This window comes from Eretmochelys imbricata, chromosome 2 (assembly GCF_965152235.1).
Source record: "Eretmochelys imbricata isolate rEreImb1 chromosome 2, rEreImb1.hap1, whole genome shotgun sequence".
Taxonomy (NCBI): Eukaryota; Metazoa; Chordata; order Testudines; family Cheloniidae; genus Eretmochelys; species Eretmochelys imbricata.
Genome location: NC_135573.1, coordinates 175,450,218 through 175,470,825, shown reverse-complemented (window position 1 = coordinate 175,470,825; position 20,608 = coordinate 175,450,218). Strand labels below are relative to the sequence as shown.

The 20,608-nt window shown below is 41.3% G+C and overlaps 1 protein-coding gene across 4 annotated transcripts in view; it reads right to left on the bottom strand.

The window, feature by feature from the left end:
- The window catches only part of COA1 (cytochrome c oxidase assembly factor 1), a 135,423-nt gene that overhangs the window by 49,518 nt on the left and 65,297 nt on the right, over nt 1–20,608 (bottom strand). For 2 of the 4 annotated variants that reach the window (XR_013345265.1, XM_077810981.1), the window contains exons 5-6: nt 17,072–17,223; nt 14,640–14,716 (exon numbers count right to left, since the gene is read on the bottom strand). Coding sequence is in view for 3 of the 4 variants with exons in the window: in XM_077810981.1 (XP_077667107.1) it covers nt 14,640–14,716; nt 17,072–17,223 (229 nt within the window). In the remaining variant the exon portion in view is untranslated. Of the gene's footprint in view, nt 1–5,351; nt 5,422–10,885; nt 11,199–14,639; nt 14,717–17,071; nt 17,224–20,608 lie in introns of those variants that run through there. The other 2 variants (XM_077810979.1, XM_077810980.1) reach the window with 2 other exon arrangements.

The following is a 20,608-nucleotide window of genomic DNA, read 5'->3' as shown; positions in this document are numbered from 1 at the left end:
TGACAAGGTACAATCTAAAAAAACTAAGCACTGTTTCAGGTCTGTAAAATGGAATGGGGAAACCAGTTCCAGTCCAAAGAATCAACTTACTTTTACAGATCAGTGATGTGTTCTCATGCTAAGTATTTCAGCAGCTTCCTAGGGGCACAGGTACCATGGTGATATCTGAATACATTTTGTAGCATACCAACCATTGGGCTGCCTGGAGGGATCTGTCAGAAGAACGTGGTGGAAAACAAATAGCTTAGCTGACTTTTAGAAATTTAGATAATGCTTAGCAATTGTAGGTCTCTGGTATTAGAGGGTTGCATTGATATTCTGGTCTGTTCTGCCATATAGTAAGTACTGTGTATGCTATATAATAAACAGTAAGAGGTAATAGTGGCATAAAGGAACTGGAGCATGGCTGGAATAAACCAGAGAGAGCACATAGTAGTGTTAGTTGGGTTCTAGACCAGACTTCAGAGATACAGAGCTATGTCTCTACTTGTCTTCTGTAATTACAGCATTTGGACAGAATTATAGCCATTAACTACAGGAAAGACCTAATTAGATAATCATCTTCTGCTGGCCAGTGAAGAGTGTTATACTAAAATCTGATAAGTCCAGGCATCTTAAACTACTAGCTCTTGGCATACTGTCACCTTCCAACCAAGGGTCCCAACGCTCTATTAACATTAGTGAATTTTAGCTTCTTCATAACCCATGAGTTAAGTGAGCCTTGCACCCATTATACAGATAGGGAAAAAGAGACTGAAGTGAATTGCCCATTCTCTCATAAAGACGCTGACAGAATTGGAAGTAGAACCTAGACTGTGTAACTCATAGGTGCAGGAACCAGGGGTGCTGCTGGACACCCTGGCTTGAAGTGGTTTCCATGATATACAGGGTTTACAGTTTGGTTCAATGGCTCTCAGCACCCTGGCCTCACTCCCAGTCCTGTGTCTTAGTGTCAAGATTTTTTCCAGTGACTTATCCAAAGAGGCACCTATTAGGAGTATGTACTGCTCCTTTAAGAGCAGAGCACACACTAGGAAGAACCAGTTGGACACAGTCAAGTTAGCTTTGCCAGATATCTAGCTAGGAGCACATGACTCTCCTTTGTCTTCTGTAACTCTTGTTTTAGTTTGAATAAAGCCTTACTTTTAAGAGTCCAGACTCTGCCTCCTACTTATGAATCCACAAAACAATTCATGGTACCAGAGTGAGGAGACAGAAAGGACTGTGGTGAAGGAATAAAGGGATCATTTTGGAGATGGAGTAACTAAAAGCTCCCCAGGAAGTGACGCCGTCAATGGAGCAGATTCTGGAAGACATTCAAACAGAGTTTTGATACCTATGAATGCAAGCAGCTGGCTTTGGTAAGAAAGAAGATCAGCAGAATATAGCAGTCTTCTCACACCACTGCAGAACTTGAGGCAATGGATGTCTTTAGCAGCATGCAACTAAGTCAGGCAGAGAAAGCAAGTTACAACACAATTGTGCAGAAATATGAAGAGTACTGCATACCTTGAAAATGAAACATTGTAAATGTGTAAGTTTTACCTTAGAAGACAAAAGAAAGGAGAGTCCTTTGAAGAATCCCTAACAGTGCTGAAGCTAATGAGCCAAACCTGCAACTATGGACAGCTGACATTCAATTATAAGGGATCAAATTGTAATAGGAATCACAGATCCAAAGCTGCAAAAAAAAAAAAAAAACTATATTGGAAAATGTGACTTTGGATAAAGCATTAATATTGTATCAGGGTGGCAGAAATTGCTCTGAACAATACGAATAATAGAAGAAAAACAGGACACTGCCACTCTGGATAGAGTGATGAGAGGGAAAACAAGCTGACAAGCAGTAAGTTACTAGACAAAAAACAAGCAGGGAAAAAGCAAAGCAATATAGTTTGCAAGGGGTAGCTTCAAGGATTGCACAAGATGTGAACACAAGCACAGACCTAAACAATGCCCAGATTTTGGTGAACAGTGCTATATTTGTGGGAAATACAATCATTTTACCAAAGTCTGCAACTAGAATCAACAAGTGCAGAAGAGGAAGCAAAGCATTGATGATGAGCAGTAATGCTGACAGCAGAACAGAAAAGCAGTTCTATCTAGGAGCTGTATCTGAAGGGAAAGGAACAGGAAAATGCACAACTTCTTTAGAGACTAATGGGACTCTTAACCTATAAACTGGACACTGGTGCTCAGGTAGATGTTTCAGATTTTTAGTATTAAAAGGTTGAATGAAGAAAATAGGGAACATAGTGAGCAAACAGGTTAAACTGAAAGCTTATAATGGGGAACTCGTTCCTACTAGAGGTATGTGTATACTAGAAGGGAAGGTAAAAAAAATCAAATAGAATTGCTAAACTTTGATATAGTTATAATGGAATAAAGCACCTATAGTGGGTTTAAAAATAGGCCAAGCCCTTCAGCTAATACAAAAGACCTATAGGGTAGAGGAGATAAGGGACCGTCCAGAGCATTTCATATAACTGAAGCAGCAACGTGGGGAGACAGAACTAGTGCATGTCAACTTGATAAAGAATTGTCCTATCTCAGAAAAGATGTGGAATGAATTCACTGAGGTCTACAGCTAATGATGAGACTTTACAGAGGGTTATTAGGGCTGTTATTGCAGGGGTGACCAGGATATTACATACCAAGTCCACATTTCCAGTTCAAAGCAGAACTGTCTGCTGATGGCATATTATTTAGAGAGAATAGTAGTGCTTAAGTTGTTACAAGGTGGCATGCTCACACGTGGGTATGGAGAAATGTAAACAAAGAGCCAGAGAGATACTGTACTGACTATAAATGAAAAGTCAGAGAGAATTGTTAGGGTGTGAAACGTCAAAAATACCAACAAACAGAGCAGTCTGCTGATTCACCTAGTGCAAGGACTGAAGTGGTGCCTTGTAGAGTTAATAAATGGTGCAGAGCACCTGAAAGATTCATTGAGCACAGCTAACAAAGTTGAGTGTGTTATGGTATTTGTAAAGAAACAGTTGGTATATATGTTACATTGTTTGGAATTGCTTTTGCTGGAAAGGGGAGGTGTTAGGAGTGTGTGCTGGGCCTTTATCAGCAGAGCACATGCTAGGAAGAACCAGGGGGAAGCATTCAGCTTCACCAGATATACAGCTAGGAATACATGGCTCTCCTTTTGTCTTATGTAACTCTGTTTTAGTTCTAATAAAGCCTTACTTCCTAGAGTCCAGACTGTGCTGCCCCCTTATGAATCCACAAGACACCACAGCGCCCAGGGCTGTTCGTGGAAGACTATTCTGCAGTTTAAAAGGACACTGTCAAATTAAATTGCTCTTCTGTCAATTTTCTTATTTCCTAGTATTTCAAATAATGCAAGTGACTGAGGAAAAGTACAGGAAAATGCTGCTTGTTTGAGAGGGCTGTCAGTGTAGCTTGTTTCCTGTGTTGTGTGGGGTTCTCACAGAGCAGCACCAAGAGCAAAGCATTTTTTTAAAATGATATATTGAAAACACACAGGGGCAGGGGAACCCAAAACTACTTAAAAAAAAACCACACTAAAGTTGTTCATTCTTGTGCTTTCTTTTAGAAGCAGGATTACAAAAGCTACCTCATTTACTCCCATGATTTTGATTCCGTGCTGACAATCTCTCTTACACCCTCAAAGCTGTGTATGGTGGTGATGTCTACACATAGCTACCTCACAATCTTAGAGTTGCCTCTCCATGCACAGTGATGGTACAGCCTCAGTTTCACCATGAGACCTAGTGGCTGATAATCACATCTGAATGAAAGATTGGGGCTTGAAGGGGAAGGCAATATGGTACAAGAACAGGTTTCTGTTTAAACGCCCTCTCTCCAAGCATCCCTTGCACAACGTCAGTCACCTCACAAACAGTACAGCAGAATCACACTAAGATTTTGCTTGTCTGAAATAGGCATCTGTAATAGTTTGTATCATTCCTTTGTATGTACTACTCGGTGTGCATCATTTTTCTTTTCCATTTGCAACAGTATTCTTCAGATGGTGTGTTCAGCACTATGAGAAAATTGTCGCTTATGGATGTTAGAGAACTTTGCAATACAGTACTTACAAATGTTACTGACCTAGGGATTAACAATATGTAATTAAAAAAATTCTCACTCTGTTAGTGTCTGCTAAGCCTAGAAACATTTAGCTACCCTATTTAGGACCATTATTTCAGAACTGTATTGAATTACAAAAATCCCTGAAGTTGTAGGGTGAAATAACTGGAAAAAGTCAAGTTCAAAATATTAAGGGTTGGTGAATTGTGTATAAAATGCATTTAAGACACATCAATCTATAACATCTAAGATATATTGGATCAGACCTAAACTCCGCCTAGTTCAGTATCCTATCTCCAATAGTGGCTCATAGCAGATGCTTCAGAAAAAGCTATAGCTAAATGAATGATAATTTGCTCCCTCCATTAGCTCTAATCCTGATTGCTAATAATTAGATTGGTTTAAACCCTGAGGTTTAATTGACTTTCCAGACTTTGTTAGCAATAATAATCATGCTCACACACTATATACATATCCATCCCTTTTTGAACCTTATTAAGTTCTTGGTCTCAATGAATGTGTGGCTATGAGTTCCACAGTCCAACTGTGCATTGGGGGTAGAAGGGAAGTACTTCCTTTTCTGTTTCGAAGTTGACACTTTTTCACTGCATTTACTATTCCTGTGTGGTAAGACTGCTGCAGCCACACACCAAAGTAACATTTTGATAATGTTCTATTTCTATAAGATGCTACATGCTACTCAAGAGGAAAAGAAAACTATAAGGAGGTTAAATAATAAATGACTAGAAGAAACACTGAGGATTTTATGATAGGTAAGAAACAAGATGAAGCTCCATAATCATTTACTTACTACAGTCTACCCTAGTAAAATGGGGGGGAGGGATAACTTTTATTCCTTTTAAAGGAATGCTTCCCTATGGGTTTGGGAAACCATGCTGGTAACGAGTCAATTGTCTGCTTGTTTGAGATGTTGTGATTATAGCAGATTTGGTCATCCTGCCTTTTGGTCTTTGCACCTTTGACCCTCCCATGCCCCAGTGATTTGCTCCAGGAATGCTGTCTCAGCACTCTAGCTACAGCCTTTCACAAGAGACACCTGCATCCCTCTTCTGATTTAGATTACAGCTCCCCTCCAATTCACTATATTTAACCTAGCAGGTCTGACTAATATCCTGCCCCCTGATCTTTGCTCTCTCTCCAAAGGCTAGGACCAGGGAATACCAGCAGTTATAAGTGACCAAACAGCTTTTTCAAAGCAGAGTACATTTATTTAAGGGCAAAAGCACATACAGAAAACACAAAAGAATAAAACCTTTTCAACATACCAGAAGTTGTTTTTCTTCTCGGGGGAGGTTGGCTGGTTCAAGTCCTTCCAGTGCTTCAGCAGGGTATGGCCTTCCTTGGACAAAAGGTCATGTCTGTTGTTGAATCAAAATGATTGCCCCTCTGTCAGGTTAAACTTAGCCTTCTATACCAAAAGCCCTTTTGTCTTCTTGGGCCTATGGTTCCTGCCTGAATCAGGAGCTGTTTACAATGCCAGGGACGCAAGTAATTATCCACTATTTTTTATTCCTAGAGGAGCTGTGGTAACTCTCCCCCATGGAGTAGAATTAGAAAACAATGCCTAGCCCCCAACAATCCATAATGTTAATACAATAGTTCCCAAAGATATTGCATGTTGACTGCAAAATCTTTCATGGTATGACCAGAAGTTTTTCTTGTGTGGATTATTTTGTTGCAGTTTTCCTGACGAGTAGTTCCTTGGTGGGGGGAGGAGAGCACCTGTCTGCTTTGTGAGCAAGTGCTGGCACAACGTAAGAAACCCTACTGAACCGTTGGGACATCTACTTAGTGGTTTGCTTCTGTCTAGCAAATCTCCAGCTGAAACTGAATTGGCATACTTGGTGGACCAAATGCCATGGCCTTTTTATAACAACTGCTTTGATATTTAAACAAAGCTGATTCGTTTCACTCATAATATATTAAATAGGGAAAAAAGCAGTTTGCTGACGGAGATTTATAAGGAAGAAGCTGAATTAAGATTTTGAAAACCAGCCTGATTCTCTCCTGTCTGACACCCTGTGCAAAGTGGTGTAAACATGTTACCAGAGCCACTTTGCATAGCTGAAAAGGACTACAGAAGAGGTACAAAGCAGTGCAGCACTGGACTCCAACTGGTGATGGCTGTTTAAGGAGGCTATGAAGAACAGAAGAGCCATAACTAGCTTATGAGTGAAATTAACATTGTGCCTTAGACCTAACCTGTGACTGGTACCTCATTATACAAACAGTAAGAGGCAGTCCCTGCCTTGAAGAGCATACAAGATAAAGAGCCAAGAGACAAAGGGTGGAAAACAGCATGATTAGCCCCATTTAACACATGGGGAACTAAGTCAGATATTAAGTGACTTGCCCCATATCACACAGGAAGTCTGTGGCAAAGTTTGGAATTGAACACACATCTCCTGCATTTCACACTCATGTCTTAGCTACAAGAATGCCATTCCTCTTTGAGAGATGTGGGCCTGAAAAGGCACCCATGTTATATTACTTAGCATTTATATGGTGTTATATGTGATCAAAGTACTGTATAGACCTCCTGACAACACTGTAACCCACTAACCTGCCTCTGTCCTATGACTGCAGACATTAATTGCCCCCTTCATCTTAAATGGTCTCTTGCAACGAGCTATTCCTTAGGCTTAACAATCTGTTCCACCTTCTATTTAGCTATGACAAGCTGATTATCTTTCCCAGACCTGAAGAGCTCTGTTAGCTCAAAAGCTTGTCTCTCTCACCAACAGAAGTTGGTCCAATAAAAGAAAGTACTTCACCTATCTAATTTCTCAAATCCTGGGCCAACATGGCTACAACAACACTGCAAATATTAACTAGACAATCATCCATGTCCTAGTCAAGCAAACAAATATGGATATAAATATTTTATCATCCTAGCAAATTATAGTTACAAAGAGACCATAAATATTAATACCATTGCTTCTAAATAAAAATATCTTGTCTTGATCATCAGTCTGTTTGTCTTGCTACCTCCCTCCTGCAAGGCTTATAGATTCTCTACGATGGAAGTTAGTAAGATCCTGCACTGGCATGAGGAAAAAAACCCTAGAGAATAAACCCATCTTAGTAGAACTGATGGGAAAGGGAGTCTAGCATTTTGCAAGACAGTGTAAGATGAGGAGTTGGTTACTTTTGAACTGTACGGGTGGCAAAGAGTGGATTTTATTTTACCAGACTAGTGATTCTGTCGCTTCTAAATGCACTGTTAAAAGACTGGGTTAGAAATAAAAACTAGTCGGTGGCCAAGGCCTGGATTAGGTTTGTTTAGCAATTGCCAACACAATATAGTTACGATGCATGAATTATTTAACAAAATGAAGTAGCAAACCTAGGATTTCTGCTTCAGATTCTCTTACTTCACTCTAAGGAAAGCCCAAAGGAGGGGGTGTCATGCAGGAGCCTTTACTGAGGTTATCTTGTCTTTTAGCAGCTGCTAGTTGTTTCAAGACTTTTCCCCAGTTCTTTTGGCTTCCTCCTAATGCACCAGTGTCCCTCTCTAAATTAGCAGCTGTGGGATGGGCTGTGCCTAATGGAAGCCATATGTAGGAATCAACTGATTGGATAAGAAGTCAGGTTCCCTTTTTTTTTTTTTCCTCTTCCTCCTCCTCTCCAGTACATGCAGGGGAGAGGAAGCTACTGCTATGACCCTATTCTGCCTCTTTCAAGATCAGCAGGTATGCAAGTTTATGTATATTGATAGGTTTGTAATGGGGGAAAAACCAAAAGTAGGGCTTTTAAACGTAACTGAGACACAGCCTAGTTTGCTCCCAGTTGTTACACTGCAGTTACTTGCCAGTACTTACAGTGTCCCCAAGGCAATCTCCATTCCCAGGCTTTTAAAAATATGATTTAGAGGAAATAGGGGGTGTGAAGGAATAATACGTAAGGCATGGACTGTTGACAGCCCTTAAATGAACATATATTCATTTATCAGACAAGATAGAGGGGACCATTCAAATTAAAGGGAAGCATTACCAGAATCTTACAGGGAAATAAAGGGAACTTTGTTTGTTTTAGGGAAGCAGGATTCCTAGAAACAAAGGTGGTAAAAATTCCTAGTTTGTTCTCAAAATCTGTATGAGAGCCCTTCCTCCAGAATCCTGGATAACAAGGTGGAACCCAGGCACCAGGGTGTTAACCCGTTCTAATCCAAGAACAAATAATGGCTCTCCATTAGCTACAGCTGGAACATAGTGTACATCTTGTCACCCTCTTTAAAAAGAGAATTTAAAGGCGATGGGATGATCACAGTGAAGATCTAAAGTACTTAAGCCTGGGATTTTCAAAGGGGCCTACGGAAGTTCATTGACCAACTCTCAGTGATTTAACTTCCTAAGGCTCCTCTTGAAAATTCCAGCATGAATGAGCAGAGAATGGTGATAGAAAAGAGTGGAACTGTTCTGTGTATAAGTACAGGGCATAACATGAAGTTATACATGGAAATAGAGAGGAACAGTGTAGAATGGGGTTCAGACTGGAGTTTGGTTTCCTAACCCATTTCATTCTAAGAAGACTTCAGTACCCCTTGTATCTGTGGCTATGAAAGGGTCAACTGACAGAAAGAGAGGCTGGCTCAACTGTTTCAAAATCGCAGTATGACCTTTGGATGGCAATATTTAAATTCTCACATAGTTCTTCAGAGTTTAGACTAGGAGGGATTGTTTTGACTCATTCACTATCACCACTAGTCCTAGGTTGTTGGGCTCAATGGGTAGTGATCAATGGCTCCATGTCTAGTTGGCAGCCGGTATCAAGTGGAGTGCCCCAAGGGTCAGTCCTGGGGCCGGTTTTGTTCAATATCTTCATAAATGATCTGGAGGATGGTGTGGATTGCACTCTCAGCAAATTTGCGGATGATACTAAACTGGGAGGAGCGGTAGATACGCTGGAGGGGAGGGATAGGATACAGAAGGACCTAGACAAATTGGAGGATTGGGCCAAAAGAAATCTGATGAGGTTCAATAAAGATAAGTGCAGGGTCCTGCACTTAGGACAGAAGAATCCAATGCACCGCTACAGACTAGGGACCGAATGGCTCGGCAGCAGTTCTGCGGAAAAGGACCTAGGGGTGACAGTGGACAAGAAGCTGGATATGAGTCAGCAGTGTGCCCTTGTTGCCAAGAAGGCCAATGGCATTTTGGGATGTATAAGTAGGAGCATAGCGAGCAGATCGAGGGACGTGATCGTTCCCCTCTATTCGACATTGGTGAGGCCTCATCTGGAGTACTGTGTCCAGTTTTGGGCCCCACACTACAAGAAGGATGTGGATAAATTGGAGAGAGTCCAGCGAAGGGCAACAAAAATGATTAGGGGTCTAGAACACATGACTTATGAGGAGAGGCTGAGGGAACTGGGATTGTTTAGCCTGCAGAAGAGAAGAATGAGGGGGGATTTGATAGCTGCTTTCAACTACCTGAAAGGGGGTTCCAAAGAGGATGGCTCTAGACTGTTCTCAATGGTAGCAGATGACAGAATGAGGAGTAATGGTCTCAAGTTGCAGTGGGGGAGGTTTAGATTGGATATTAGGAAAAACTTTTTCACTAAGAGGGTGGTGAAACACTGGAATGCGTTACCTAGGGAGGTGGTAGAATCTCCTTCCTTAGAGGTTTTTAAGGTCAGGCTTGACAAAGCCCTGGCTGGGATGATTTAACTGGGAATTGGTCCTGCTTCGAGCAGGGGTTGGACTAGATGACCTTCTGGGGTCCCTTCCAACCCTGATATTCTATGATACTGCGTGTCTCAGAAGTGCCTGTCTTTTCTTTCCTTCTATTCCTGCACCCTGAGGTGCAGAGGATATCCATCAGTTTCTGCCATGTATTTTGGTCTTGCGCTGGTCTGTTCAGGCTTCTGAGTGTCATGCTGATGAATTTAGCTTCTTTCACTACTGTTCTATGTAATGTTTCTCTAGGTTACCTCTCTTGCCAGTTGGTATCCATGTTATCACTTAATGTGGAAGTCAAACTGATGGTATCCTTAAAGCACGTCCTAAATATGTCCATCCTTTTGCCACGTTTGATGCTTTAAGTTGGTGTGTTCTGCTTAGAATTTCTGACACTGTAGTAAACTTTAATAGATTCTGAACATCTTCGGTGGGCATTTACTTTGGAATAAGTTTAACTTCTTATCAATTGCTGTTGCAGATTTCCATGTCTCTGCTCCATAGAGTAGGACAGATATGATACTAGTATTAAAGCAAACTGTATTTTTGTATCGGTGCTGATCATGCTACTTTTCCAAATCTTTTCAAGTTTATGAAAGTTGTTTGCTGCATTTGATATTTGTTGCTTGGCATCTAGCATGGTGTCACTATCACTGCACGTCTCACTCCCCAGAGAAGTAAAATGACTGACTTCTGGTGTTTCTCGGTCTACTTTGATGGTGGTTTTTGAAACACTGATAGCCATATATTTTGCCTGTAGTCTGCCTTCATTATTAAATGAGCTATAGGAGTACACATTTTTTTAAAAATTGCAAGTCATATTTCATTTTTAGTAAATCATATAATAGTGATTTCTCTCTCCAACCTAAGTCTCGTTGTCTTTCCTTGTAAAGATAGTTCAGTGAAGGTTTGGCCACTGACTCCCTTCACCTAAAAAGGGAAAACCGCCTATTATTTGGTTTATCTGAAAATCTGACTAGTTGCCTAGATTTAGAAAGCAAATCAGCTGTCCACATTTGAGGTTCATAATCATAAAGAAATGCAATTTACCAGCAAGAGTCCTTTTTAAAAAAATAAACCATAGCAGTACATACAAAATATAACAATACTCTGGAACAGTAACAATATTGTAAAATCTTTATTTTGGATTTCTACCATGCACACAAATGAAAAAGAATGAAATTAACACTAAGCTCAGTGCTAGAGAAATAACTGAACTGTAAGATTGCGCACTTAACTGAAATTGTCCATTTGTGACAATACTGTATGTACACAGTAATATGCAATCAATCAATAAATCCTCAAGTGACAGGATGTGCAAAGCAGCTGTCTTTGTTTTCACCCCTCCTGTGTGTTGGTGCTCTCCACACACGAATGGTACACTGGAATATTCTGACCATCCCTGAGTTGCAAGGTGACATCCTGGAGACGCCAACTGATACAAACCAAGAGAGCATTTGACTTTAATTGACCAATTTCATACTGTGGTGATGTCAAGTATAAAAACACTAGGCAGCAAGAACGAAATCATTTAGTGTAATTAAATGTGCTTTAAAAAGGTTTGCAGGTATAAACCTCTAAAAGTCTCTTTCCTTGATGGCTTAACGAACCAAGAAACTACATATCATGGTTCTGCAAGACAAATAAAATCCTGACAGAGTGATGGCGTGTGGGGTGTTTTTTTTTTTTAAATAACTTCACCTGTCTTTTTCCTTTTACAGTCAGCCACTTCTGCCTATCAAGACTGCAACTAGGTAGTCCTTCGCTAATCTCTGGTATTGGATCTAGATCACATTGCTAAAGAATTATCCTGGTTAGGGAAGCTTTGACATCACATTGTTATTGAATGTGATTGTTGATACAAGTATAGAAGCCCAAGGAGGAGGCAAGTATGCAAAGAGAATAAAATCTTTCATTTAGAGAGAGAGAGCTGTACTTCTGGGATACGCAAAGGTGCACCCTCTGCTCTTCAAAGTTCTGCTCCAAGCCCCCTTTCTGAGAGGACTATCAGTGTTAATCTGCCAGCCACGAAGAACTTTTTCCTCCTCCTTCAAGTATTCGTCCCTATGGGCGCTCCACTGTAGGAAGCGCACCCACCTGTGCGCTCTCGACGGGAGAATGCAAAGCCGTATCCGTGGACCTGCACTGAGCAGAACCTCGTGCCTCCATTGGCCTAACTGTGCCCACTGAAATAGCAGGCTGGCCAGAATACAAGAATTCCACTTTGTGAAAAATGTGTGAGGTTTCAGAATGTTTCCATTATGATGCAGAACAGAACAAAAAGACCTGTCAAAATTTTGACAGAGAGAGGGGGGGGAAAAACCCAGAATAGCCAGGAGGTTAGAGCACTCATCTGGGGTGAATCAAGAAGATCAGGGACTTGAACCTGGGTCTTCCACATCCATGCAAGTGCCCTAACCATTGTGCCACTGGTTATAGGGGATTGTTCACTCTCTCTGGCTTTGATCAGAAATTCGATCCTAGGGCTAAGAAACCTTTCTGATGAAAACTAGGATAACAATAAATTAGGTAAACAAATAACATTTCTGTAAACAGTTTTGGTTTCAATCCATTAGCATTTCCTGAAAGAACGTTCTGTCAAAGTTCCTGAGCAGCTCTAGTCAGCAGTAGCCATTAACTTAAGTGAGAGTAGTGTCAGGCCAATGCTGATCACTTCTGAAAATACCACACATACCATAATACAATTAGGTTGCTGCATCTTTGTATGATGAATCTATAGTCTGGTCACTCCAGGTCAAATCTGCAAATACTCCTATTTTCAAAAGTGACTTTAGACACTTTGGGGCCTAAGTTTCTTCTTTAAAAGTGATTTAAGCTGTGAAGCATGTGTCATTTTTTTTTAAAATACCACTTAGGAATCTAAGTCACTTTTGAAAATTTGACCTTCAGTGTCTTGTCATTGCTGTTTCTCTTTCTCGATTCTAGACTGTAAAGGCTTGTCTGCACATTATCAAGAACGATGTCAGGTAACTCAAATATAATATAGCTATTCCCAACGATGGCTTATGCTGTTGAATTTTATGGAGCAGATGAGACCTGTGTTTGAATCATTGTGATCTGGTTCAAGGACACATTCAGGTCTCATCTATTACAAAATGGAACTGTGTCACGAACCAACTACATTGTTACCATTTGCTTTGCACAAAGGGGCACAAATGTGGCCAAATACTTGTGTGATCAAGTTTTACTGGCATGAATGTTTCTGGGAAATATATTTTAAGTTTGCACATGGGTATGTTTGGGGAGTGAATTTTAAATTTATCTATCTTAGGACTTGTCAAGACGAACAGTTAGTGTATGGCAAACTGGATGTAAATGTCTGGTGCAGCAGCATGCCACACGCTGTCTGTGTGGACTCCGCTACTGCGCCCTAAAAGTTCCCTAGATCAAAGTGCAGAATGAGGGTCCACGTGGACAGTTAGTGTGCTGTAGATTTACACCCCAGCTTGCTGCGCACTAACTGTCTAGATAAGCCCTTAGGCACTTATATACAGTGGTGAGCTGGAGCCAGTTCGCTAGAACCGGTTGTTAAATTGAGAAGCCCTTTTAGAACTGGTTGTTCCGCGAGGGACAAGCGGTCCTAAAAGGGCTTCTAAATTTAACCGGCCAAAAGTGACACCTTAGGCATTGACTCTATGGGTGCTCCAGCCCTGGAGCACCCAAGGGGAAAATTTGGTGGGTGCAGAGCACCCACCGGCAGCTCCCCACCCCAGCTTGCCTCCACCTCCTCCCCTGAACACACTGCCCTGCTCTGCTTCTCCGCCCCCCCCACAGCTTCCCGTGATACAGCAGTTTGTGCAGGAAGCCAGGGTGGGCTGAGAAGCAGGAGGCGGCTTCGCACTCAGGCCTAGGGATGTGGAGGTGAGCTGGGGCGGGGGGGACAGAAGGAGGGGCCTCCGCCTGCGCCACAGCAGGTAACCGGGGGGGGGGGGGGTGCAGGGGAACCGCTCCCCGCCCCAGCTCACCTCCGCCACCCTCGGCCTGAGTGGGAAGCTGCCGCCTGCTTCTCAGCCCCCCCCCGGCTTCCTGCCAAACAGCTGATTTGCGGGAAGCCGGGGGGAGGGGGGCGGGGAGAAGCAGAGCAGAGCGGCACGTTCAGGGGCGAAGGCGATGTGGAGGTGAGCTGGGGCCGGGTGCGGGGCAGGAAGCTTCCAGTGGGTGCTCTGCACCCACCAAATTTTCCCTGTGGGTGCTCCAGCACTCGGGTGGCAGCTCTGGCTCTCAAACCCACTTGACCGTCTGGGTCCAAGCTCAGGTGGTGAGCCCGTGTCTCTGCAAGATCCGCAGTGCCCACAGGGATGTTTTTAGCGCATTCACTTGAGCTCCACTAGCACAAGTCTGTTTACCAGTGCTGGAAGGCTCACTCCCAGCTGCAGCATAGACATACCCATCACGCCATGGCATTGCTGTGGTCTGAGAAGAGTAGAAGATATCACAGGTCTGTGATAAAAACTAAGGACAACCAGTGTTCAACCCGGTGCCCAAATATCTTTGCATTTTCTCTGTGTGTGAAGGGGAAGAAGGGGGTAAATTAGACTCAGTGGGCCAATTATGCACTCCAGTATACTGGGTTACAGTTAACAGAGGACAGTTTTCAGCACAAAGGTCTCGATCTAATATCCTCATACTTTTGTATTCTTTGGATAAGAAATGTAAAATTATTGAATAGATATTGTCACTTCCATAATGACTGCATGTGAACACAATATTTCATAAGCTCGTCAAAGGCAGATTTCTTCCTTATTTCCATAATCTCAGCCATTTTGATGACTATAAACCAAAAATCTGGCCCTGCTGCCCTGGATTCTCCTCCTACCCTGAACACTCCACAGAGTACCCTTTTATTCATACTTACCAGTTAAGGGAGAGGTCTCTTACTGAATTGGTACGGAGATATCCAGCTGATTTTGTTCCAGATACTGGTATCTTTAACTGCAGATATAAAAGTTAGTTGAACACTTTTTCAATGACTGATGTTAATGAAATGAATGTTTTATTCCTTTCTTAGTCAATAAGATAAAACTGAATCACTCCCAAAATTTTAACACAGACACGTCAGCTTTTCAGCACTTTCAAGAGTTTAAACTTTTTTAATGGGGTGTGAGTGTATTAATTTTGTCATACACAAATCGGTGTTGAAAGAATGTTCCTGTTATGACTGCAACCATATAAAGAAAGTCACTTACTCTGAAATACTTGAGCTAACACCCTTTCTTTGCAAAGCACTAGGAGATCCAGGGATGACAAGTATTACATAAGAGTTTATTATAAGAAATACAGGCACGAAGGCTGGGATATTGAAAGCTACACTCCATTAAATTAAAGGGAATTGGGTATTAAAACCCTGCAGCAGCTTTAAAAATTCTACCATTAAAATACTGTAACTTAATAAATTAGGCTACAGCTGCACTATTGCATTTCTGCTAAAACATTCAGCATGGCTGAAGAAAATAAATGTGCTCTGTCTATTCTTGATAGACCATCAAAAATGGCAACTCCAAGCCTTCTCAAGCAGGTCTAGCTGGCAGGAGTTGGGCATGCTCTGGAGGTGGTACAATAGCCCCTGGACCAAGCAAGACTCTCTCTGTCATGCTGTAGCAACCCACTCAGGCTGATGAAGGGTCGATTACTCACTGGTTTCATATCTCCGATGAAATAATGCTCATCATTATAGAGGGCACTGAGTGACATGGAGGGAGGATAAGAAAGCAGTTGGTTGGTCAGAGGAATGAAATGTGACTTCATCATTAGTCATTTAAATCTTTGTAACATTCTTAAAGATGACTTACAAAGGAAAAAATTAATTGGGGATTGCTGGATTCCCCTCTTCTGATCTATGTAAAGAAAGCTTGATGGTTTTTGTCTATGCTTTTTATATTGGAAATTCAGATCTTGCCTGGAAGATTCTAAGGGCAACTGGAGAACTAGGATATTCATAACATTACAGATATCATGCAAGTGGATCCTGATTTAATTGAAAGGGAAAGTGAATTTTATTCAATCTGTTTAGAACTTGCTGCTTTTTATTTTCTTGGTTAACACCTTTAACTCAAATGCCCTACAGCCAGCTGGAAGAAGATATTTGTCAAAGATTCAACACCCTGTGCTCCTTTCATTAATGGCTTTGAAAACTCTCAGGATGCAGCTGAAACCTCTAGCAAAAGCAGAGTAGACCAGACTAAATACGCTTGACTTTTTTTTTTTTTAGCCACTGGCTATCTACACCAGACGTTCTCAACCACGGGTACATGAAGGTCTTCCAGGGGGTACATGAACTCATTTAGAGATTTGCCTAGTTTTACAACTGACTGCATAAAAAGCACCAGTGAGCACAAACTAAAATTTCATACAGACAATGACTTGTTTATACTCTTCTATATCCTACACACTGAAATGAAAGTACAATATTTATATTCCAGTTGACTTATTTTATAATTATATGGTAAAAATGAGAAAAGTAAGCAATTTTTCAGTAATTGTGTGCTGTGACACTTTTTTGTATTTTTATGTCTGATTTTGTAAGCAAGTAGTTTCCAAGTGAGGAGGAACGTGGAGGTAAGCAAGACAAATCAGACTCCTGAAAGGGGTACAATGGTTTGAAAAGATGGAGAGCCACTGATCTACACTGATACAAAGCCCAAGGGCAGACACAGTATAAAAAGTGATCTTTATCAATCTGGCTTCACTCTGCTTCAAACTAGTATAAGCTGTGATGGTGCTAGTCATACTTCACGGTTGTGCAACACATCCACACCAGGACTAACATTTTCAAAAGCACCCTCAGTGACTTATGTACATAAGCTACATTGAAAGTCAATTGGTCTTAGATGCCTAAGTGACGTAAGTACTTTTGAAAATTGTATCCTCTGGCTTTTTAGTGGCATAGCTACTCCAGTAGCTAAAAACCCGAAGGTAGGCAAGGCCTTATGTAAAAATAAAAAACAGGCAGAAAAAAAAATCCTTTTGGGTGGGGATGGCGAACCCTTTATACATCATAAAGAAGCATCAGTGGGTGCAAACACCATTTATTTTCCTGTAAGAAACTACTTAGCACAATATGAATGAGTAATTCTTGCTATTTCCTCCTCTACCATATTTCAAATCAAAAGACTTAGATGCCTTTGAAAGTCTCACCCTAAAAAGCACTCATCTACGGGGCCTGTGCACCTAATTCACTTAGTTGCCTTTGAAAAATCTCCCCCTCACTCTCCTCCCCACCATTACTATACACTTAAAATCCATCTTTCACAGCCTTGTTTCACTGGCAGGCAGGCTCCCTGCTCTTACCTGTGCTCTGGCCATGTCAACGCGATTACTCTTGTCTGTCAGTCTGATGTTGTGAACTTTAAGAGGGGGAGCCCCCAGTGCCTCCAAGGCTGCAGGGTCATTCTTAAGCTGCTCAATAGCCAGCTGATAATATTGTGTCCTGGCAAAATTTTCTAGATCAAAGAAACAGACAGTTGTGGAAATAAGTCACTATGGGGTTGAAAAAACAAATAAAAGGAGACCTAAGGGGGGAGTAAGATACTTTTTTTTTTTTTTTTAAACCAACTTCTGTTGGTGAAAGACATGCGCCTTTGAGCTATAACTTGAAGAGCTCTGTGTAGCTCGAAAGCTTGTCTTTCACCAACAGAAGTTGGTTTAATGAAAGCTATTACCTCACCCATCTTGTCTCTCCCAAATTGGACCAACAAGGCTACAACACTGCAAATAAAAGAAATGACACCCCCCCCCCGCGCACACACACATTCTATAATAGTATACATATATATAAAATACACACACAGAAAACCCTCTAAAAAAGAATTCAACCCTATAAATAGTAATAACCAGCCATGAGATACCAGACATGATTCCTAAATCTAAGACTTTTACACTTGTGGATTGCCAAAAAGAGAATCCCAGGTCTGCACTACCCCCTTTCTCAGTGGTGACAGCAAAGCGTTCTAAATGTGGGGAAAACAACTATTGACTAAAAATGATCCCAACCCCTAAATCAGAAACATTGCAGCAGAAGGAAAGTGTTATTCTGTAGCAAATTTAGGTGAAATAGGCCCTGGATTTAAGACCTTTCAAATGTCCTGTACATATTAAGAGTGGCATTATGGGCAAGTTTCCATGCTTTTCTGACCCTTGCAGAGCAGTAGGAGGTGCACTCAACAACGTTCTGAATGGATTCTAAACTTTATAGGGAATTCTGGAAAACATGTAGAAACTGAGAGAACTTCTTACATTGCTCTAGGATGGCAGTAGCAGCTGCTGCTACAGAAAGTTTTTGTTTTAGGATTAAGCGAGGTTTAAGCAAAAGTCCCGACAACTAAAACACAAGTGGAGGAAACATTAATTTTAAAAGGGTATAATAAAACATATACAGTTGTCACCATCAAAGTCAATGTGCTCCCAGCTACTACTTCACAGTATGTGAAGTATAACAGCAAGGAACTACAGAGAAATAGTGTGGCAGCTGAGGTGATAACTGGAAAATATTCTTTCCAATGGTGACCAATGTATTAAAATAGAACTGTTGGGGGGAGGGGGGAACTAGTGGCCCTTCTAGTGCTAGAAAAATCTTTAAGCAAACTTTTCAAGCTGTGCGTGCTGAGAGCGGGATTTTTAGATGTTCTCAGCACTGGCCTAGCTTCACTCTCACTGACCTCAATGAGAAGAGGGTTAGGCTAACACGGAATACTTTTGAAAATCCTACCCTGAATATCTAGTTCCCACCTTAGATTTAAAACAGAGGACTCCAATCTTTTGTTTGTCCACCTCTTTATATTGCTCTGGGAGTGCAATGGGGTTGGAGGCTGTCCCCAGTTGACAAAGAAGACATAAATTAAAATATGTCTAGCCCAAGTTCTCCCATAGCCACTAATGAGGGCAGCAGCTGGCCATTTCCTGAGGGAGGACAGTCTCTTAGGGCCATGGATAGCAGTCAGCCAGGCTTCTTTCAAAACTTTGAGGCCATCCCCAGCATAGAAGCAGACTCTGAATTGGGAAGCTGCAGCCAGTCCCCCTTCACCCTGCTTCTCAGCTGTGCACAGTAGACAGTGGTATCTCATGAATATCTTGCCTGAAGTATTAACATAAAATGCCTAACTGTGTGTGAACTTGTATATCTATAGCATCAACCCAGAGCAGGGGTTTCTAAAGGGCACAACAGTTGGCTATAAAGGTGACTGTTTATCTCCTCACAGAGAGCCTGAAATTGGAGCTCAGTGGTTTGTAGTTACAAGAAACTTCCCGATTATTGTGCATCTGAAACTATTTCAGCATGACACCAAACTTAAATGGTGGGAGCAGTGGAGGCGGTTGGGTTGTTTTCTCCCTGGCACTGTCTTCGGGGCTCTGACAAAGCAAAGAGAATCTTTGTAGAAAAGGTCCAGAACAGGAACAGTTATACATAGCAGATATATAAGGAAGTGATGTAAACCACTGGGTACAGCAAAGAGAGAAGTCAGAGGATCCTAGAGTCCAATGCTACTTAGCTATTTAATGTACAACATGAAGGAAGTCCCAGAACTTCCTTGCACTTCAGTCATCTTGGCTGTACACATAAAGATGAGGAAGGGGAACCAGAACTTCATTGAATCCACATGATTGGTATTGGTGCTTAGTTCTCCTAGGTTAACAAGCCTTTACGGTTAGAGATATGAAACTGTATTAGCTTGTGAGTCAAAGTAGCAGCTTCTGTTTCTGTTTGATGCTAATGAAGAGGGTAACTCTCATTAAAGGCTGTACTTTAGTGATTAAAAGCCCAGTTGGCTTGTAATCAAAATATCAGAAACAGTATGTGGTTATCAATATCACACCAATGCAATGGTCCTTTATAGGCTATGCATATTTCATTTGAACACTGCATCAGACAATGGTTTTAATGATGATCAATAGCCACATAAATTATTTGGATTGTTCAGCTAAATGATTTGGGAAACTAAGGAGGAGTTTTCACTCACTCTGCTAATGAAAGTAAATCTATTTCAAGAGATGTTAAGAGAAAATGCTAATATCCCTGTTAAATCCAGCCTCTCTATTTTAAAACATGTCAGACTTCTCAATCTGCCTGAGTTGCAATTCAGAACTCAAGTGCATGAGTTGTCTGAAATACAAGACGGCTTTCCAACGTTGTCCAATTTGTTGTTAAAATATGTCGAAGGGAAGGTTTCACAACTACTGAGGGCTTCATAAAGGGGTTTGGCCACTTTATGCAAGGCCACTTGATGCAAGGCTAGGCAAAAAGCAATATAAATGGATAGTAACTACAGTAGAACCTCAGAGTTATGAACCCCAGAGTTATGAATGGACCAGGCAACGAAGCACGTCATTTGGAACCAATCAGGCAGCAGCAGAGACCAAAAAAGGCAAACACAGTATAGTATTGTGTTAAACGTAAACAACGACAAAAAAAGTTTAAAAAAAAAAATCTCACAAGGTAAGGAAACTGTTTCTGTGCTTGTTTCATTTAAATTAAGATTGATTAAAAGCAGCATTTTTCTTCTGCACAGTAAAGTTTCAAAGCTGTATTAAGTCAGTGTTCAGCTGTAAACTTTTGAAAGAACAACCATAATCTTTTGTTCAGAGTTACAAACATTTCAGAGTTACAAACAACGTCCATTCCTGAGGTGTTCAGAACGCTGAGGTTCTACTGTACAAGGGAAAAGCATGAGACCCGGAGGACTAGAGCGGTCAAATAAGTGGAAACCAAGCCTGTTGCTTCTGGACTACTAAATGTCTGGAAGTCAAGTTTAGTAAAAAAGAAAATCCAATTGCTTGAACTAATAACGTTAATAATTCTCAGCCAATTAAATGTAGCAAGTAGATCTGTCT